This window comes from Ziziphus jujuba, chromosome 1 (genome assembly GCF_031755915.1).
Source record: "Ziziphus jujuba cultivar Dongzao chromosome 1, ASM3175591v1".
NCBI classification, from domain to species: Eukaryota; Viridiplantae; Streptophyta; class Magnoliopsida; order Rosales; family Rhamnaceae; genus Ziziphus; species Ziziphus jujuba.
In genome coordinates this window covers 37,018,291-37,038,406 of record NC_083379.1, presented here as the reverse complement: position 1 = coordinate 37,038,406, position 20,116 = coordinate 37,018,291, and the positions used below count along the sequence as shown (strand labels likewise).

Below are 20,116 nucleotides of genomic sequence, written 5' to 3'. Positions count from 1 at the left end.
TAGATTAAACTAAAACATATTTTTGTTTCTGCTTCCATCCTTTGAAGGTCTTATTTTAAAGGCATTCCCCTATGTGTAGATATTAATTGCTGAAAACATGGATTAACTCTCACCATTTTCTGTTTCTATTTATTTATATACATATATATATATATATATATTTATATTTTAATGGTATCAACACATTAATCTAATTGTCTTGTCTTTCAATTTTTGTTTTTTTTTACTTTTTTTATTTTTTTAAGGTAAATTATGGCTGAAGCTAGTGGTTCGACAATTGGAAGCACTCCACATGACAAGGATCAATCATCATCAACACCTTTTAGCGACAATTCGACTCCAATTAGTACTCCTCAAGAAATACCTAGTCAAGAAGATATAAACCAAACTTCGATAGAGGTATGTGACGAGGATAGTAGTCAAGTAATTGGAAAAAGAAAATTGATTTCGGTTGTGTGGAATCATTTTAAAAAGGTAAAGATAGATGGGGTGGATAAGGCCATATGTAACTATTGTAGTAAGAAACTAGGAGGAGGGAGTAGAAATGGAACAAGACATTTGCATGATCATTTTAAAAGGTGTCCTCTTCGAACACAAAAGGATATTAGGCAAGCAATTTTGAATCCTACTAAAGATGTCGGTGGGAAAGTTAAAGTTGGTACATATACGTTTGACCAAGAGAATGCCAGAAAAGAGCTTGCAAACATGATTGTTTTGCATGAATACCCTCTTTCAATAGTTGAACATTATGGGTTTAGGAGGTTTATAAATACGGTTCAACCATTGTTTAAAGCGGTTTCTCGTAATACAATTAGAAATGATATTTTTAAATTATATGATTACGAAAAATCCAAAACAATGGAGTTGTTAGAGAAGAATTATGGTAGAGTTGCAATTACTACGGATATGTGGACATCTAACCAAAATAGAGGATTCATGGCTATTACGGCACATTTCATTGATGATGGTTGGATACTTCAAAGTCGAATTATAAGGTACTTTATAAGTTTATATATTAAATTTCATATTTATTGGATTGTTTTATGTATTTAGTTTATTATAACTATTTATTATTATTATTTTTTGTAGGTTTGTATATGTGCCTTGTCCACATACTTCTGAGGTTCTTTGCAATGTTTTTATGGATTGCATATTGGATTGGAATATAGATGGTAAGCTTTCTACTTTGACCTTAGACAATTGTAGCACAAATGATGCTTTGGTCAATCTTCTTTTGGATAAGCTTCCTAATTCTTCATTTTTGTTAAAAGGTCAATTTTTTCATATGCGGTGTGGTGCACATATATTGAATTTGATTGTGAAAGATGGTTTGGAAATAATTTGTGGAAGTATTGAAAAAATTCGTGAAAGTGTTTATTTTTGGACATCAACACCAAAAAGAGAGGAAAAATTCTTAGAATGTGTTCGTCAATTGAAAATTTCTTGTGATAAGAAGTTGGTTCTTGATTGTAAAACTAGGTGGAATTCTACATATTTGATGCTTGCTACTGCTTTGAAATATAGGACTGTTTTTCCTCGTTTGAAACAACGAGAGTCACTATATAAATGTTTGCCTAGTGATCAAGATTGGGATTTAGCCAAAGAGGTTTGTGAAAGGCTAGAGTTGTTTTATGAAGTGACTGAAATATTTTCAGGAACAAAGTATCCTACAGCTAATCTTTTTTTCCCACACATTTGTGAGATTAGGATGTCAATTTGTGATTGGCTAACATCTTCTTGTGAGGAAATTAGATTGATGGCCGCGGGTATGATATCTAAATTAAAAAAATATTGGAGTGAAACACATGGAATAATGGCTGTAGCAACTCTTTTAGATCCAAGGTATAAAATGAAAGTGATAGAATATTATTTTCCTTTGATTTATGGGGATGAAGGTGTGCATAAGATAGCCATTATACGTCAAATTTGCTATGATTTAGTGAAGGAGTATCAATCAAAACGCAATTTGAGTGCAAATGTTCCAAATGTTTTATCTTCTCAATCCAATATGACTCCATCTGGAAAAAAAGATCGTTTGGCAAAATTTGATTTGTTTGTTTCTAGCACTACTAATCTTGATAATGTAAAATCTGAACTTGATCGTTATTTGGAGGAGTCGGTTTTGCCTAGATCTAATGACTTTGACATATTGGCATGGTGGAAAGTAAATGCAATGAAGTATCCTACTTTGCATAATATTGCAAGAGATATTTTAGCCATTCCAGTATCAACTGTTGCATCTGAGTCTGCATTCAGTACCAGTGGAAGATTTGTGAGTCCACATCGAAGTAGACTTCATCCTAAAACTTTAGAAGCTTTGATGTGTGCACAAGATTGGTTATGGGCTGAAATTAATGGTATGAAAAATTAAATTTTATATTTTTTTGTGTTAAATAATTTTTGTATTTATTGTTAACTAATTAATCTCATTTTTGTTAGCTTCATCTTCTTCACCGTATGTTGGAGCTTGTTCTTCTACTATGAGTGACATAGAAATTGATGAGGAGGTAAATTGAATTTATTTATTACAAAAAATGTTTATATTAAATTGTTTAAAATTTTTTGATATTATTTAATATTTTTGTCTATTTTTGTAGCAATCAACTCTTACGGAACATTCTTTCATGGAGACTTAAGGAAATGAGAAGTAAAACTTTATTATGTGTGCATGTGTATTTTTATAAATTTTATGTTTATGTATTTGGATTATATTATATTGTATTTTTTGAGAATGTATGTTATTAAAATTATAAATTTGAACTTTGATATCTTTTATTGTATTTTTATTATATTTTTGGTCATTTTATTTATATTTTGCTTATAAGAAGAAATTTTTTTAATATAAATTTATCAAAAGAAATTATATCAATTATATGAAAAAAAACAAATGGGAAAACCGTCCCCGCACCGCCACCGATTGGGGAATCCCTGTCCCCGCCCCGCTTCTAAAAAAACGGAGAAAATTGCGGGGATGGGATGAAAAATCCCATACGAGGATGGGGACGGGATTTTAAAAACCGGCCCCGTCCCGCCCCGTTGACATCCCTATTAATATTATTGAGTTTAAAGCTGAAATTCACCCAAAAGACAAATTGAAATTGCACATGTTAAAATTGAAATTCAGATCGAGGCTAAATCACACATGTGAAATTCACCAAAAAGACAAATTGCACATGTTAAAATTGAGCGTTGACCAGCAAATTGACAAAAGCGCAATGGGAAAAGATAAAGCTGGTATGGTCATCTGGATCATCACAAAAAAAGACAAAATTACATTTAAAGCATATATATATATATATATAATATTTTTTTAAAAGTCCTAGTTCCATTAAATATTTCTTTACAATTCTACACAATATTATTTTTTTCTCAAAATACCTTCGATCTTCGTATCTACATTTTAAAACCTTTTGGTCTTTCAACTTTTTCTTCTTCAACTTCCCCATCATCCACCAACTGTCGGAGACTAGACTGCCAACAAGATGCTGTAGGCATCATGACAAACTCAACAACAGCTGCCACTGGCCCTCCGATGGGGATAAAATTAGATGATGTCTAGATCATCTATTTTTATATGTTGTTTTTACAAATTTTTAACATATAATAAAAATTAAATCGTATAAATAATTTTAAAATCATATAAATCAATTTTTACCATATACAAAAAATTTGTCCATAAATGGACCATCCGATTTTTTTTTCCCTGGTGATAATGTAGTTTTTATTTTTTATTTTTAAATTGAATCATCTATATATGTTTGTTAAAATAAAATAAAAAAGGTGAAAAACCCACCAGTCGGGGTGTGGCTGGCTGGAATCTGTAGTTAGCCGGGCATATTTGCCTCACAAAATGCTACTGAAGAAGAGGATATTTTGGTAAACTTAGTTAGATGAATACTGCATATAATTTTTTTAGAACTGTGAAAAACACTACTTTTTATTTTTTTCCTTAATATAAGTTGAGGTGGTCGATTTAAAAAAATATACAGTACAATCAATCAATTTTTTTTCCTATTTCTTTCCAGGGGAAATAAACACCTCATTTGTCTGTTACTTTCATTTTCAAATGCTCTGAGAAGGCCAAAAAAATAAAAAGTAAAAATTCCATTTGTTTAATGACGGCCATAAGTAAATCTATCGTCCACTAATTCTTCTTTTTTTTTTCTTTTTTTTTGGTTTTTTTCCTTTCCTGAAGAAAATATTATGAACCTCCATAAATACCTGAGCAAATGAAATAGATTTGCCAACTCACTAAGTTTTAGAACTTATAAAAAAGAAGTATAAAAAGGAAATTAAAGTTAACTGCCCATCAACTTTTTGGGATAAATGAAAATATACTTTAGTATAAAATTAGAGATATGAGAGATTTTGGCTTCAAAATTTAATAATTGTACTTAAAAAATTAAACTTAACAATTATATCTAAAAAAAATATAGCTGGACGTCCAAAAAAGAAACGGAAAAAAAATATAAAAGAAATTGAAAGTAGCAGATGAAATAGATTTACCAACCAACTATATTTTAAAAGTTATCAGAGAAAATGTACAAAAAAAGAAAATAAAGTTAAATTCCCATAAATTTTTTGGAATAATTAACAATATAATTTGGTATTAGAGTTATTAAATAATTTTACCTAAAAAAATTAAACTCCACAAGTCCACCCAAAAACAAATATGACTCAACGTACAAAAAGAGAAGCCGAGAAAAAGTATAAAAGAAATTGAAATAACAGATGGAATAAGTTTACCAACTCACTAAGTTTTAGAAGTTGTCAAAGAAAAAGTATAGAAAAGAAATTAAAATTGACCTCTATCAATTTTTGGAGATAAATGACAATATAATTTGATATCAAAATTACAGATTCAAGAGATTTTCAATTTGAAACTTAATAATTTTATTTAAAAAATTAAACTCAATAATTCTGTAACACCCCATCCCAAAATACAACGGAAATTTTTCAACTTTGATCGAGGTTGATCGTTGACCAAAGGGGTCAAAAGTTGACTTTTTGATTCGGATGGAATTCTCGGTTGATTGATGTACCATTACGAAGTACATGTTGGTACGAGTTCGTAGACTAGTAGCACATCGAAAACGGAGCTACGATTTGAAAGTTATGAGCAAAACAAATTGAGGTCCAAACTGTCCAAGTGGTGCCGGAGTTGACTTTTTATTCATGCAAAGTTGAGCTTTGACTCATGCATGGTTGTGAAATACTAGTTGATACGAGTTCATAGACTAGTGGCACACTTAATTTGGACATCTGGTTAAAAAGTTATGGACGTGTGAAGTTTGCCGGATACCGTAATATTTTAATATTTTTGAATTTGTGAACAGTGAAACACCACGTGTCGACATCTGAGAGGTCTACGTGGGTGAACAGTGTCACCCACGGTGGCTTTTATTTTGGCAAAACGGCGGGGGGAGGAGAGAGAAAGAGAGAGAGGAGGGAGAGAGCTAGAGAGAGAAACGACCAGCCACCATCGGTTGGCCACCATCCGGCCACCGGAGGGCCACATGCGCCGGCCAGGTAGGAGCGTCTCTCCATTTCCGACCGACCACCCAAATCTCATGGCCAACTGACTGGCGACGAACCCGGATCGGAGAGTTTTCCAGCGACGGCAATTTTTCCCCTCCACCACCGGCCACGGCCGTTTGACCCATTTTCGGCCATTTTCAGGCCACACGCGCCCGTCACCCTTCACCACCTCCTCATTTTTGGCCAGCCCACCAAATTTCACAGCCACCGGACCTCCGACGCGTCGGGATCGAAGTATTTTCTGGTGAGGGGACGAAAATCTTCAAACCCAGATCTCTTCGTCGTCCGGCCTCCGTTTGCCTCACCGCCGGTCCCGTTGGAACCCTCTCCCCTCGATCTACAAAACCCCCAAAAATCTCAGCCATCGGCCACTGGATGCGCCGCCGCCGGCGACGGATGCCAGTGACAGCAGCGGCTCGTCGGAAACCCTCTCCACTAATTCCGACCCCCTGAACCCAGATCCGGTCTCCTTTTCCTCCAATTCACGACGGTTTGGGAGAATCGAGGCTCTAAAGGCCGAAAGCTTTCCGGTGAGATTCCGGCCACCTCGGATCTGATCTCTGGGAAGTAAGATCGGATTTGTAATCCTCGTCACTCAAACTTCGATTCAGAGCACGTGTGCATCGTGGAATATATCCCATGGAGGATCTTAGGTTAATTGCGTGTTCCATGTGAGTGACCCACCTTTAAAAATATTTTGGGGCAATTAATTATATTTAATTGGTGTTTAATTGATATTTGGAATTATGCTCATGTGGTGCAAGTTAATTATAATTGTGAAAAATTATTATTTTATTATGATTTAATTTTATTTATTACGCATGAGGAAGGTATTTTTAGTAATAAATCGTATGTGATTTTTATATTATTTTTTTGGGCATAATTGGTTTAAATATTTTAAGGAAATTATTTGTTTAAATTGATGGTTTAAATTTTATAATTGTGCCCGTGGAATATTATTTGTTGGGTCTCGTGTTACGAGAAAAATTATTTGTATATTGTTATCAATGGTTTCGTACCGGATATGATAAAAGAAAATGTGGGATGGTGAATTTTGAAAATTGGTATATTTCCCACGGTGATTTTGGAAAATCGGTACGGTAATAAGAGATTTAATAATTATTTTAGACGCACTCATATAGTATTGGTGTTCCGGTGTATATGTGGTTAGCGCGCAAGTATTATGTCTCCCGTGAGTTGCCATTGAACCGAGGGCAGGCAAGTCTTATATATTGCGCATCAGCCGCCCCCCTCCTTAGCCGGGATGACGGTTTCAGCAGCGGTACTGTCGGGACGCCGAAGTGCCGTATGCAAGTTTCTCTCTTTAATCTCCCGCTAGTCGGTGCTCGGGACGCTGGGAATCGGAGGGCATATTTATCTATATATATATATTTTTATATTTATCTATATATAAATACTTTTAAAATGTGATAGATTATCTAAATTTAAATTTGTTAGAATTATTATAATGATATGTTTAAAGCTTATTTAAATTAAAATATAAAAATAATAATTCTAAAATTAAAAAAAAATAGCCTCCTATAAAAAGGATTATTTCCTTCAAAATAGTTATTTTTTAATTTAAAATATATTAAATACATAAAAAAAGACTAATATGCATTCTGCATTTATTTCACATGCCAAATATGTTGGCTTTTATTAAATTTGCAGCATATCTGTCATGGCTTCAACATGTCACATGGCACCAGTGAAGAAAAAGTCAACTTTAGTGAAATGTTAGTGATAATGTCGGATTTTGATGAATAATAACACCGATAGAAAATGAAAGAAATTTTTATTCAATGTATCATGGAAAAGTAGCCGTTGTTGATAAATATTGTCGTTATCGATGGATATCAATGAAATTGCCAATTTTTTGACGGATATGTATGGAAAAATCACGATATTAATGATATTTGTGGAAATTTAAGTTGCTGTTGTTGTCAATCTAAGTTAATATTTTAAGCCCATAAGAGAAATACTAATGTTGTTTCTGTTTGCACAGGAGTGGTGTTTGTCATTTTGTGTCAGGTAACTCATTAATTGATAGACTTTGATGTATCCCCATGTGTCTGCTTCCCTTAGGCTATAGAGAGTGCTTTGTTTTTTTTTTTCAATTATTATTATTATTATTATTATTTTTTGGCTTGTGTTTTGGGTTAGGTAATTTAGTAAATTCAAATGTGTTAATTGATAGAGTTTGTTGTGTGATCTTTACTTACTTTTTAACAAATTGATTTTTTCTTTTAATATATTGGAAATAGAGATACAAATTTTTTAAATAATAAAATTAGATTGTCTCTAGTTAAGAGGACTAAATTAACTTAAATTTGAAAAATAATTATTGTCATCAATCCCTAATACACAAATCAATTTTAATTTTTAAGAGGTAAAATGTATAAAACTCTTAAACTTAGCTCTGCAAAATCTATTAGCTAATTTAGGATAATTTTATCTATTTATTATTAAAAAGATTTATTTTCTACTTTTACAACTTGAAATAGTAATTTTTATTATTAAAATATAAACAAATAATCAACCTCATAATGTTAATATGGTAATATATTAGATGTGGATTATTTTATTATCATTGTATTTTAATCATTATATTTTTTATATTATTTTATTATATTAATTATCTTATATATAAAAATTTATATTTTAAATTAAATATTTACAATTTTATAATTTTATCAACATTTTTATCGACATCGATATTTTTAATAATATTCATATAAAATTATATGGTCAATATTTTCATTTATACTAGTATTTTCGTATACACAATAATTTTGTCAACTCTCACGAAAGCACAAGTGGAAAAGATGGGCCCTCACCAGCCGCTTCAATTAAATAAAAGACAAACGGTTTTAAAGCATCTTTTATTTCCTATAAAAAAAAATAAAATAAAAACTTATTTTTACGTTATTTTAAAAGATATGGCATGATCAGTCATAATAACGCTTTACTCTATTCTTTTGATCGGTTTTCGTTAAGATGAAATGAGCTTGTGTGGAAAGTTTAAATTAGGTTTTATTGAATCAAACATTAATTATTCTTTGAAAACTATTTTTATATTATTAAAAATAAAGTTAATTTCATCTCATCCCTTGAATTTTATTTTTATTTTAAATTATATCAAAAAGTTTAAAATAATTCAAAAATATTTCCCATTGCGTAAAATGGTAATAGAAGATCTTTAAAATATGAAAAAGTCAGAATTTTGACATATTTGCATTGAAAAATGTATAAAATCAATATACAACAATAAAATATAAAAATAAAAACAAAGATTGTAGTGGGCGGGCTACGAGGAGCGAGCATGCGCGTTCAATGCTAAACAACCCAAAAAGTTAACGTTAGTCAAAATCTTGTCTTCTCTCTCTTTGCATATTTGCCCCTGCACACTTTCTCTCCTCTATTATTTATAATTGGATATAGCTCCAATATCCACTTTTTTTCACCTGAATCTGCAATTTATAATGGTTTATAAATTTGATTTTTAGTAACGTTTTTTTAAAATTTCGCAAAAACTTATACAGTAGTCAATACTTTTTCCAAAAAAAAAAAATCAATTTTTTTCTTTTTTAGGATGGTTTTAAAAAAATCATGGCTTTTTTTTTTCTTCTTTTTTGTCCAATTTTAAACATAAATTCTATTTTTTTTATTATTATATTTTCATCGAAATTTTTTTTATTTTTTTGTCCAATTTTAAACATAAATCTTTTTTTATTTTTTATTTATTATCATATTTCTATCAAAAGCTTTTCTCTTTTTTTATTTGGATAATTATCATATTTCCATCAAAAAAAATTTTCTCTTTTTTTTTTTTGTCAATTTTAAACACAAACCCTCTTTTTTTTTTTCATTATAATATTTCCATCAAAAACTTTTGTATCAAAATGATTTTTTTTAATATTAAAAGCACTAAAACCGACTCTTTTATACTTAAAAGCATGCACTTTTCCCCATCAATTTTTTTGGGGGCCTTTTTCTTTTTAAGCAAAATAAAGAAAATAATTTTTTTTTTAAAATTTTGTTAAAGCCGACACTTTTACATGTTGAAAGCATCGGTTTAATGATGTCTATAAACTTCTTCTTTTTTAAATATTGTAAAGTGTATTGATTCCAATTTTTCATTTATTTAATCCCTATTGGCACACTTACTTAATTTCTATTGTCAAACTCACAAATCTGGGTTATATATTGAAAAAATAAAAATTTAAATAAATGAAGCTCACAAAGAAGGGATGGAAGCAATAAAAATTAAAAGGTGCATGACAAAAACATGTATAAAAAAGGACTGAAACCTTTGCTTCCCGCAATTGAAGCTTCCTCTTCTCTTTTGTCCATGTTTCTTTTTTAAAACAAAAAAAAATCCTTTAAAAACAACAAGTTAACTAATACACATTGTCGGTGGACACCCCCAAGTATTGTACTCATGGTGGCGACCTGGCACTCACAGTGTCGACTCTTTTTGCTTTCGAACGGTGGCTGGTTAGGTTGGATTTTGGGATTTTTGAAATGGTCAAGTTGGTCCTCATGTCGAGTTGGAAATTTGGTGAGAGTAGGAGATAGTGGATTTGAAAACTTTAAAACGGTGAGGTCTGAGTGAAAAAGTGGTGCGAGTGGGAAGGAAATGAATAGCGGGAATGTTAAAGGAATGTTATTTGTCAAGCAATTTTTTGTTATGTGTGACAAAGAGTAATATGAGCCGTTCGTGTAATTCCTTTAAATCTAATGGCTAACCATTTTCTTATGTTTTTGGACCACACCATGTTGATCAGGTTGGACCTAACCGTAGACCTGCTTTTTGCATCTAAATCTGCAATCTTATTTTAAGCTTGGAACCCCTTTTCTCTTCCAACGAATAGAAAACATCAATTGCCAGCTAAATAGTAATCGATACAGACATGTTATACACCCATAAAAGAAGACCTTTTTTATTTTTTTTATTTTCTGATGAATACCTACAAAAGCAGATGTAGACAGATTAAAAGGGTTATTTTCTATTCACAATACAAATGAATCAAGATTTCACAAATTAATAGAAATATGTGCTAAATCTTCACAAAATAAGTCTCATATTTTTATGGGAGAGTATGTGCACATATTTCAAAATATTAAACCTTAATTAACAACCATTTGAAATAGATTTTGCTAATTAAGATGGAGATTAACCATGACTTTCCAGCTTCAATTGCTATCGAAGCTAGGTGACATGGCAATAACCCGCAAGTTATAAGGAACTATGATGGAGGCGGTGGTGGGTTGGTAAAGTGAAAGAAAGAATGCGATGAGAAGTTCGAATTGCTCTCTCTCCTAGCATGTTTGCCTCTACATACTCTCTCTCGTCTGTTATTCTTAACTTAGATATGGTTACTCATCTATGATTTCTCACCTTTCCTCATCTTTGGCTTCCTTTTCTCTCATCTGAGAATCCTTCTCTCATAGAAAATGTCAATTGCTTAAATCACCATCTACAAAGTTTGAGCTTTCCCTCTGCACATTCTCCTTCCATAAATTGTTCATTTTCATCATCGACCCTCCCCACAAAGCAAAAGCTTAAAAGCAGACATCGATTATTTTCTAACCACAATAAAAATAGTCATGATTTTACAAATTGCTATTTTGAAACTTTTAAATGATAATAACTCACAAGTATTGAGGGAAGGATAAGGATACAGTGAGTTTTCTCGGAACAGATTTTTCTGAAACGGCTTTAAAGACCATTGACTTGTTGCAATTTGGAATACCGATCTTCTCTTTGTTGAATCATTGAATGAAGGCTCTAAGAGTTTCTCCTTTCCTTTTTTTAATCGTAAATAAGAAGTTTGACTCCCTTCTTACCCTCATACTTGATGCAAATTGAGCCCTGAAGGTTTTTACAAGCTCCTTAAGTTTGTTAATCAAGCCAGCCACCAATCTATAGAAACCATTACAGTGTTGATCCTTTCAAGCTGATAAGAAGATTTTGCATAATTTAGCTTCCCTTTTATCCTTAGAGATTCTAAATTACTCCATGGTATTGTAATATTGTTAGATGTGCTCTCACGGGTTTGAGAAGCCATCAAAAAGTTCAAACTTCGAAGGAATGAAATGAGACAGGAGCCTTTTATTGACTATCCAATCTATGAAAGGTATCTCCACCAACTGCTAATCCACGTGTCCTCTGTGTACTGATCCTTTTTCCTCAGATGCTTTATGTTGCACCGATTCCATCAACTCTTCAGTAGTTACGGGTGGTTTCTCACTCTCTTATCTTTTCTAAAGGTTCCTTGCTTTCTTGAGGACTCCTTTTGATTTTTCTCTTAGATATCCCTTGACTCACAATCTCCAGGTTGAGCTTGTCGTTTATGCTGCTTCATTTATTTACTGAGATTATCCATATGTCTAGTCGTATCCACAAAGCTTTTCTCATAGGCTGATGAGATTGCTTTGTCCTTTGATGCCTCTCATCTCGGTCATTGTTATACTCATCCCTATTCAAAGGCAAATCTCCCTAATTCTCTTGTTTTAGCCTTCTCCGCTCATCGGTGACTAGATGAACCCCTGGTGGTATCTTGTCACAATTCATTGGTAACCCTACTGAATGCAAAGTTCAATCTTGTTCCTGAAAGGAGTTTGGGAAAAGCCGCCTTATGAGTTCTTGGTTGATATGGTTTGCCTATTTTGATCTCTGATTTACCTGTATGATAAGTTGGACCATGAAGTTCATCTTCTTCTACATATCTGGGTTAGTGATGTTGGAAAAACTAATAACACAGGGGAAAAAATATCTGCTAATATAAACTTCACTTATAAATAAATATCAAATAAATAAGCATAATTAAATAAAATATAGTCTGTAAATGATGGATCGAGGCACGCATAATGCGCTATCCTTAGAGAAGATAAGCCCCCTTCTGCACTGACAATATTAATGTGTTCCTCTCTAAAGATACAACGATCCTTCAGAAATTCTAAGGTGCAGCAATAGAATTTCCCATGAACCCTTTTAGTATCCCTATAATGCTTGAAGTATATATATATATATTTTGTAGTAGTAAAATAATTTTTATAATAATAATAAGAAAATATGGAGGACTTGAAAAGAGTATTTAGAGAGAAGAAGAGAGAATCATTGACTTTCTATTACTGTGTTTCTAAATGGGAAAGAAGGCTTCTATTTATAGAGTTGTAAAAAATAGCCGTTAAACTACTTAGCAAAATTTAGTTATACAATATTTGCAACAAAGTTAACATTATACAACAAACAGATATATACAATAAGATAGGACTTATAGGTTAAAAGATAGATAGGCGCTAAAAGTTGACTAAAACTCTAATCACACCTACTATTCAATAGGAAATAGGTTGACTACAGCTATGACTCTTAGTCAAAAACATCTAACCTATAAAAAACACCTAAACAATATATATTTGTAAAATAAATTCTAATAATAATTTTAAAACAATTACAACATGTAAGTGATATTAGCTATTCCTAACACATTAGCAAGTGAAATTAGCTTTCATCGGTTGAGAAGATACACATTGAGTTAAATTAATATTCCAATTGGGTTAGTAAGTGATATTAATATTCTACTTGGTCTAGTAAAGTGCATTGAATTTTAAAGATGTCTAGGCCATTCTTCTTTTAAGAAACCGACAAAAAATGCTCATCAATGACCGTAGTTTGTATTTAAATTTTTTTGATAGGAAGTAACAGGTGACTAGGTCAATTAATTCAAATTGCATCTTGTATAAAAATGCATAAGTTGCCATACTCTATTTCTTCAATTCGAAGTACTTCTCCCCTTGACTTCTTGGGTCTAATCCTATCTCATGAAGCCTTAAAAAACAATGGTCTGTTACTAAATCTTCAACAGAAACTGAGTATCGGTCTATAGCCTCCACTGCTGCAAAGTTATTTGAATACATTTGCTTCTTTTTGAGCTCGGTATTGCTTGTACTCGGCCTCCTATTACATATTGTGATAATATTGGTGCCACCTATTTAAGTTGCAATCTAGTTTTCCATTCTCAAAAGAAGCATATTTCTATTGATTTTCATTTTGTTTAAGATAAGCTTCTAAGTGGTTTTCTTCGAGTATGTCATGTTACTTCTACTAATCAGCTTGTAGATCTTCCCACCAAACCTTTGTTTCGAACTTCGTTTGAATCATTACGGTCCAAGATTCATCTTGCGGAAGCATACTAGGAAATAGATATTGATACAGATTGTTAGAATATATATATATATATATATTTTGTACACTTATGAATTTGATTGTTAGCTTGATTTATTGCCTTAAGTAGATTCTGTACAATTGTAAATGTACTTCTTAACGTCAATAATATACACGACTTATTTTATTCTCATACTCTTATATGTAATTCTATTTGATATAACTAAATTAATGGTTCAAATTACTTTTGGTTTATATATTTTCACCACTAGACTATAAAGTAGGTAATGGAAAATTAAAATAAGTAAATATTAATAAAAGAGTTTGTTATGAAATAATTACTATGTGAATCAAAATTTTAATTTTGAAGATGAATTTTGTGGGTATGTACAATGTGTTAACTGAGTTCTATCTCTATGTTTTAATTATTTCCTTTTTCAATATATCTACAGTAAAACTTTTTTATGATTATACCTTTAATAATATTTTAATATATGTTATTTAATAAATAAATTTGATAAATATTTTGATACTTATAGCATTAATAATTGTTATACCTTATTTTGGAGTAACTTCAATAGAGCCATAAAAAAATTTGGTACCAACTTGGATCAATTATAAATAAGAGTAAACTATATGTTGTAATAAATTATGATTTTTTTAATCCTATGTAAAGGAATATTGCCTCGACACAATAATAATTAGCTATATGTTGTGAAAATGTATAGTATCTTATATTAAAGATTCAACATAACATAAAATATTTATGTAAAGTTATTTGGGATAATAATTTACTTTTTAGAATTATTACAATATCAATATATCTTAGAGGATATAATAACTTATCAACATGAGCATCTTCTTGTTAAAGCTAACATATTTTTAACCATAACTCCATTAAATTACAATATTTTTATAATTATAAAATAATAATAAACTCTATATTGTAATAAGTTATAATTTTTTTAATCCTGTATAAAGGAATCTTGCCTCAACGGAATAATATTTAGCTATATATTATAAAAATATATTTAGTTATATATTATAAAAATATATGGTATCTTATATTCAAAATTTAACACAACAAAAAATATTTATATAAAATTATTTAAAATAATAATTTATTTTTTAAAGTTGTTACAATATCAATAAATATGCTGAAATATAATATATCAACAACATGGATACTTTTTGGTTAAAGCTAATATACTTTTATAATTATTAAATTAGTTTGTTCCAATAAAATTATTAGAGAAAAATATTATTATATATATACACAAATTCTACTGTTCGAAATGAAATTTCATTCCATCGCCAATATTCCATAATATGTTGCATAAAAAATATATTTCTCCATCAAAATATCTTATGGTCGGCGGATTGTATATGCATATATAAATAAAAAGTACTGGAACGAACTTTTCCTTTTCTCTTTACAAAAAGCCCAAAAAAAAAAAAAAATAATGCAATTGGAATTGGCACGCGTTTTCATTTTTGATATTTTGTTTCTTTCGTATTTATTTTTACGTGTGGAGATAGATGCTGCCCAACTATCTAGCCACTCTCAGTACGTTGAGTTTTTTATTTTTATTTTATTGTTATTATTATTATTATTATTATTATTATTGTTTTTGCATAGAAAGGGAGCATACCAGTCTCCGTACTACCCAAAGAAATTAATGGCAGTTCAAGTTCCAATTCCTACCACTTTCATATTATCGGCCTTTGGAGCACCCAGGTACTATATATGGGCACCAACTTATGAAGTTAATGGCAGTGAAATAATGCAAATCGAATTGGCACGTGTTTTTTATTTTTGATATTTTTCTTTCTTTCCTTTCAATCGCTCGTGGCTTACGTGTGGAAATAGATGCTGAGCAAATAGCTAGCCACTCTCAGTACTCGGAATTTTTTTTTTTTTTTTTTTTTTTTTTTCATAAATGGAGAGCATTACCAGTCTCTTCCACTCATACTACCATAGCTACAAGCTTAATATACTTAACCCAAAAAAAAAAAAAAAAAAAAATCTACATATCCAATTCCTATTACTTTCATGTTACCGAAACAATGGTAGTTCCTTTTCTATTTTTGATATTTTTCTTTCTTTCCATTTCATCGCTCGTGGTTTACGTGTGGAGATAGGAAAAATTTTTCAGTACGCGGTGTAAACTGACTTGGAATCTTATATGACTAATTATAAAATGCCATATGTTTTATTAATTATATATCATAATAAAAACTGCTAAATCATCCAAAACATACTTCTATTCTTTTAATGCCTTTTTTTTTTTTTTGGCTAAGGTATTTTTTTTCTTTTTTTTTTTTTTCTTCTCATTAAAGCGTGCCTGTGTCATATATCTCAATTTCAGTATATCCATCTAGAAAAATTTGAATAATACCCATTTGCTCATCTTCTCTGTTCATTTAGATTTACACTTATTCATTTATAAATAATTTTGATGAAAACCGTTTGTTTTTACACTGCCATCTTCTACCATGGATGCCTCCATGACATCCATTTTATTTTATTTCCTATTTCTTTCTTTGGACTCTTCTCTTTCTATTTTATCTTTTAGAATATAAACAGATCCTTTAGAGTATCTCCAATGGATATTTTTGTTGAGTTTTAAAAAGTGCTAATACTTATATGACATTTTCATTATTTAATAAATAATGTTTCTTAATAATTTCCCTCAAATGGATTCTGTATAAAGTATTATAAAATACTTATGTGTAATTTTTTATCTTAAAACTATATTTAATAAAGGTAAACCTAATTGATGCTGATGTGTAATTGGCACGTGTTTTTTATATTTGATATTTTTCTTTCGTTCCTTTCAATCGCTCGTGGTTTACGTGTGGAAATAGATGCTGAGCAAATAGCTAGCCACTCTCAGTACTCGGATTTTTTTCTATAAATGGAGAGCATTACCAGTCTCTTCCACTCATACTACCATAGCTACAAGCTTAATATACTTACAGAAAAAAGAAAAAAAACAAAAAATTCTACACATCCAATTCCTATTACTTTCATATTACCGAAATAATGGTAGTTCAAGTTACATCAACCATTCCAATTCCAAATGCTGCTGCCAATGTATCCGATGTGAATCGCCGTTCTGCCAATTTTCATCCAAGCATTTGGGGTGACCATTTCCTGTCATATGCTACTTCTGACTCTATGGTATATAAAAAAAAAAAAAAAAAATTATTACTTATTCATTAATGTTATTTTTTGTGCGTCTGTTTTCTTTAATACAAAAATAATGTCGAGCTTATTTTTTTTGGGGTTTCTGTAGGAAATAGAAAAAGAAATGGAAAAGGTTCGGAAGTTGAAGGAACAAGTGAAGAAGATGGTAGTGGCTCCTGTCAATAATCCTTTGGAAAAAGTCGAATTGATTAATGCTATTCAGCGCTTAGGCGTGGCTTACCATTTTGAAAGCGAAATTGAAGAAATTTTGCAGCAAATCAACACTCTTAGTTGCAACTATGGTGACAATGAAAATGATTTTGACCTTTACACTGTTGCTCTCTGCTTTCGGTTGCTTAGACAACAAGGTTATAATAGTCCCTGTGGTAAGCACTTGCATCAAGCACTTTGAAGCACTTATATCACATATCTATATATAATTGTTATAAAAATTAATAAAGAACTAATTTACAAAGTTTGGGTGGTGAATTAAGCAGATATATTCAGCAAGTTCAAGGATGTGGAAGGGAAATTTAAGGAATCGCTTGTTGATGATGTTCGAGGAATGCTAAGTTTATACGAAGCTACACACCTTAGGGTTCATGGAGAAAATATACTAGACGAAGCTCTTGCTTTTACTACCACCCATCTTGAGCGTGTAGCATCCAATTTGAGCCACCCTCTTACACATGCAGTTGCTTGTGCGTTGAATCGGCCTATCCGAAGAGGCTTACCTAGGCTAGAGGCAAGGTATTACATGTCTATCTACCCCCAAGACCCTTCACACAATGAGGTTCTTCTAACTTTCGCAAAGTTAGATTTCAACTTTCTTCAGCAAGTGCACAAGAAGGAACTAAGTGATATTGCAAGGTATTATCAGATTTGACAAAGTTGTAAGTGTATATATATATATATATATATAAAGCTTCATATAGTAGGTGAGGTCGCCCAGTTTTTGTGGGCGTTTACATTCTAATACTAGTAAAACATCGTTCTGTTTCCAATAATATAACTAGTCACCCACTAAAAACTAGACTATTTTAACTAACATAGAAAAATTATATGTACATAGATATAACAAGAAATTTGAAAATGATATATATATATTTTTTTGGTTGGGATTTAGGTGGTGGAAGGAGTTGGAATTTGCAAAGAAGCTACCTTTTGCAAGAGATAGAGTAATTGAGTGTTACTTTTGGATTCTGGGGGTTTATTTTGAGCCTCAATATTACCTTGCAAGGAGAACGCTAACCAAAGTCATTGCAATGACCTCTGTTATTGACGACATCTATGATGTGTACGGCACACTTGAAGAACTAGAGGTTTTTACTGAAGCTGTGGAAAGGTTTGAATTCTCATTTTCTATTAACATAACTAATTAATACACTTAGTATATATTTGGTAAAACATGTTATTTAATATAAAATGCATTATTTTATTTTCAGATGGGACATTTGTATGATTGGTCAACTTCCAGACTACATGCAGTTTTGTTACCGGGCACTCTTGGACGTTTATAGTGAAATTGAAGAGGAAATGACCAAACTAGGAAAATCATATCGCGTTGACTATGCTAAACAAGCAGTAAGAACTTCCTGAAAAAACATGCATCTTGTTCTCTTCCCCTAAACCCAAGGGGAGAAAGAAGCATTTTCGTGAAAAAGGAGAGAAATAAGGCAAAATCATTATATTGATTTCGTTACATCAATATATAAACTATAGTTGGTCCACATTTTACAAATTGACATTTTAATTATTTAGAAAAGATAATGCTTGTCCCAAAAAAAATAAGAAACCATAGTAATAATTAAAACACCAAACGACCATATAAAAACAAATCATTATAAATAAAACCATTTATAAATATGGACAAGTCTTGATGTTATAAAATAATTTTGGTTGGTGGTTTTATTTTTATTTTTTCTTTCAGATGAAATATCAAGTGAGAGCTTACTTCGAAGAGGCCAAATGGTTTCACAAGAAACACATACCGACAATGGAGGAATATATGCCTGTGGCTCTTATTACCTCGGCGTATGGAATGCTGGCAACCACTTCCTTTGTTGGCATGGGAGATGAAGTTACCAAACACTCCTTCGATTGGTTATTCAGTAAGCCTAAGATAGAAAGGGCATCATCGGTAGTTTGCAGACTCATGGACGATGTGGTATCCCACAAGGTGAAACATAGTACCTATCAAATATTTGTCCTTTTTTGTAGTATTCAAATATTTGTCCTTTTTTGTAGTATTATTTATTCATTCACAAATGAAGCCAGGCTAGCTAGGCTTATAATTGATTTTTTTTCCTTGTATATACAATATATAAATTTACAGTTTGAACAAAAGAGAGGACATGTTGCGTCAGCCGTGGAATGTTACATGAAACAGTTTGGAGCCACAGAAGAAGAAGCTGTAAATGAATTTCGCAAACAGGTTAGCGATGCATGGAAAGACATAAACGAAGAATGCCTCTACCCAACTTCAGTTCCTATGCCACTCCTCGTGCGAATTCTCAATCTTGCACGTGTCATTGATGTTGTATACAAGGATGGAGATGGCTATACCCATGCTAGCATTGTGCTCAAGGAATTAGTTGCTTCTCTGCTTATCAATCCTGTATCTCTGTAATACAATAATTATAAACTATGTAAGATTAATTTATGTGAGTTCTATTCTATATTACTAGGAAAGTGGGTAGTTAATCCTTAATTAGTAGTTGAAAATGTTGAGAGCGTAAATCTATCTTAATGTAAGCCATATAAAATAAATGCCAATAAAATTCTTTGGTTGCAAATCTTCTTAGTATATATTCTTAGTCTTAGTACCATATATAGCCCCATCAATTATTTGTAGATTATCCACAAAAAGATATAAAAAAAAAAAAAGAAGTATTTGTGGACCCTAAGCAGTTAAGGTCAAGGGGTTGTATATGGAGCAGTGAGGCTAGTAAACGGTCCAGTGGTTGTCTATTTTGGGTCGTAATTTTTATCTTCTGGCCGTCTATATTTATAGTGTTCCCATCAAACGTAAAGGATCTGGATCCTTTACTAAGAAGTATATTAAATCTAGAAAGTATATTATATCATGTTGGTATCACTCCTAATTATAATGTAATTTTATGTTAAATAAATTCAAAAATATTTAATATTTTATATTTTAAGATCTATGCAGGTCATCATAAATTTGGGTTTAACAACCTTTGTAAGGTCTTTTGGGT

The 20,116-nt window shown here is 31.2% G+C and overlaps 1 protein-coding gene across 1 annotated transcript; it reads left to right on the top strand.

Moving 5' to 3' along the window:
* The first annotated feature begins 16,674 nt into the window (after positions 1-16,674).
* LOC125421109 ((-)-germacrene D synthase-like) lies at positions 16,675-19,868 on the top strand. The gene is made up of 7 exons (XM_060816381.1): positions 16,675-16,892; positions 17,008-17,284; positions 17,396-17,768; positions 18,025-18,243; positions 18,344-18,482; positions 18,829-19,077; positions 19,234-19,868. Exons 1-7 carry the CDS (start codon positions 16,755-16,757, stop codon positions 19,525-19,527), a joined length of 1,689 nt encoding a protein of 562 aa, XP_060672364.1. The 5' UTR covers positions 16,675-16,754; the 3' UTR covers positions 19,528-19,868.
* The last annotated feature ends 248 nt before the right edge of the window (positions 19,869-20,116 follow it).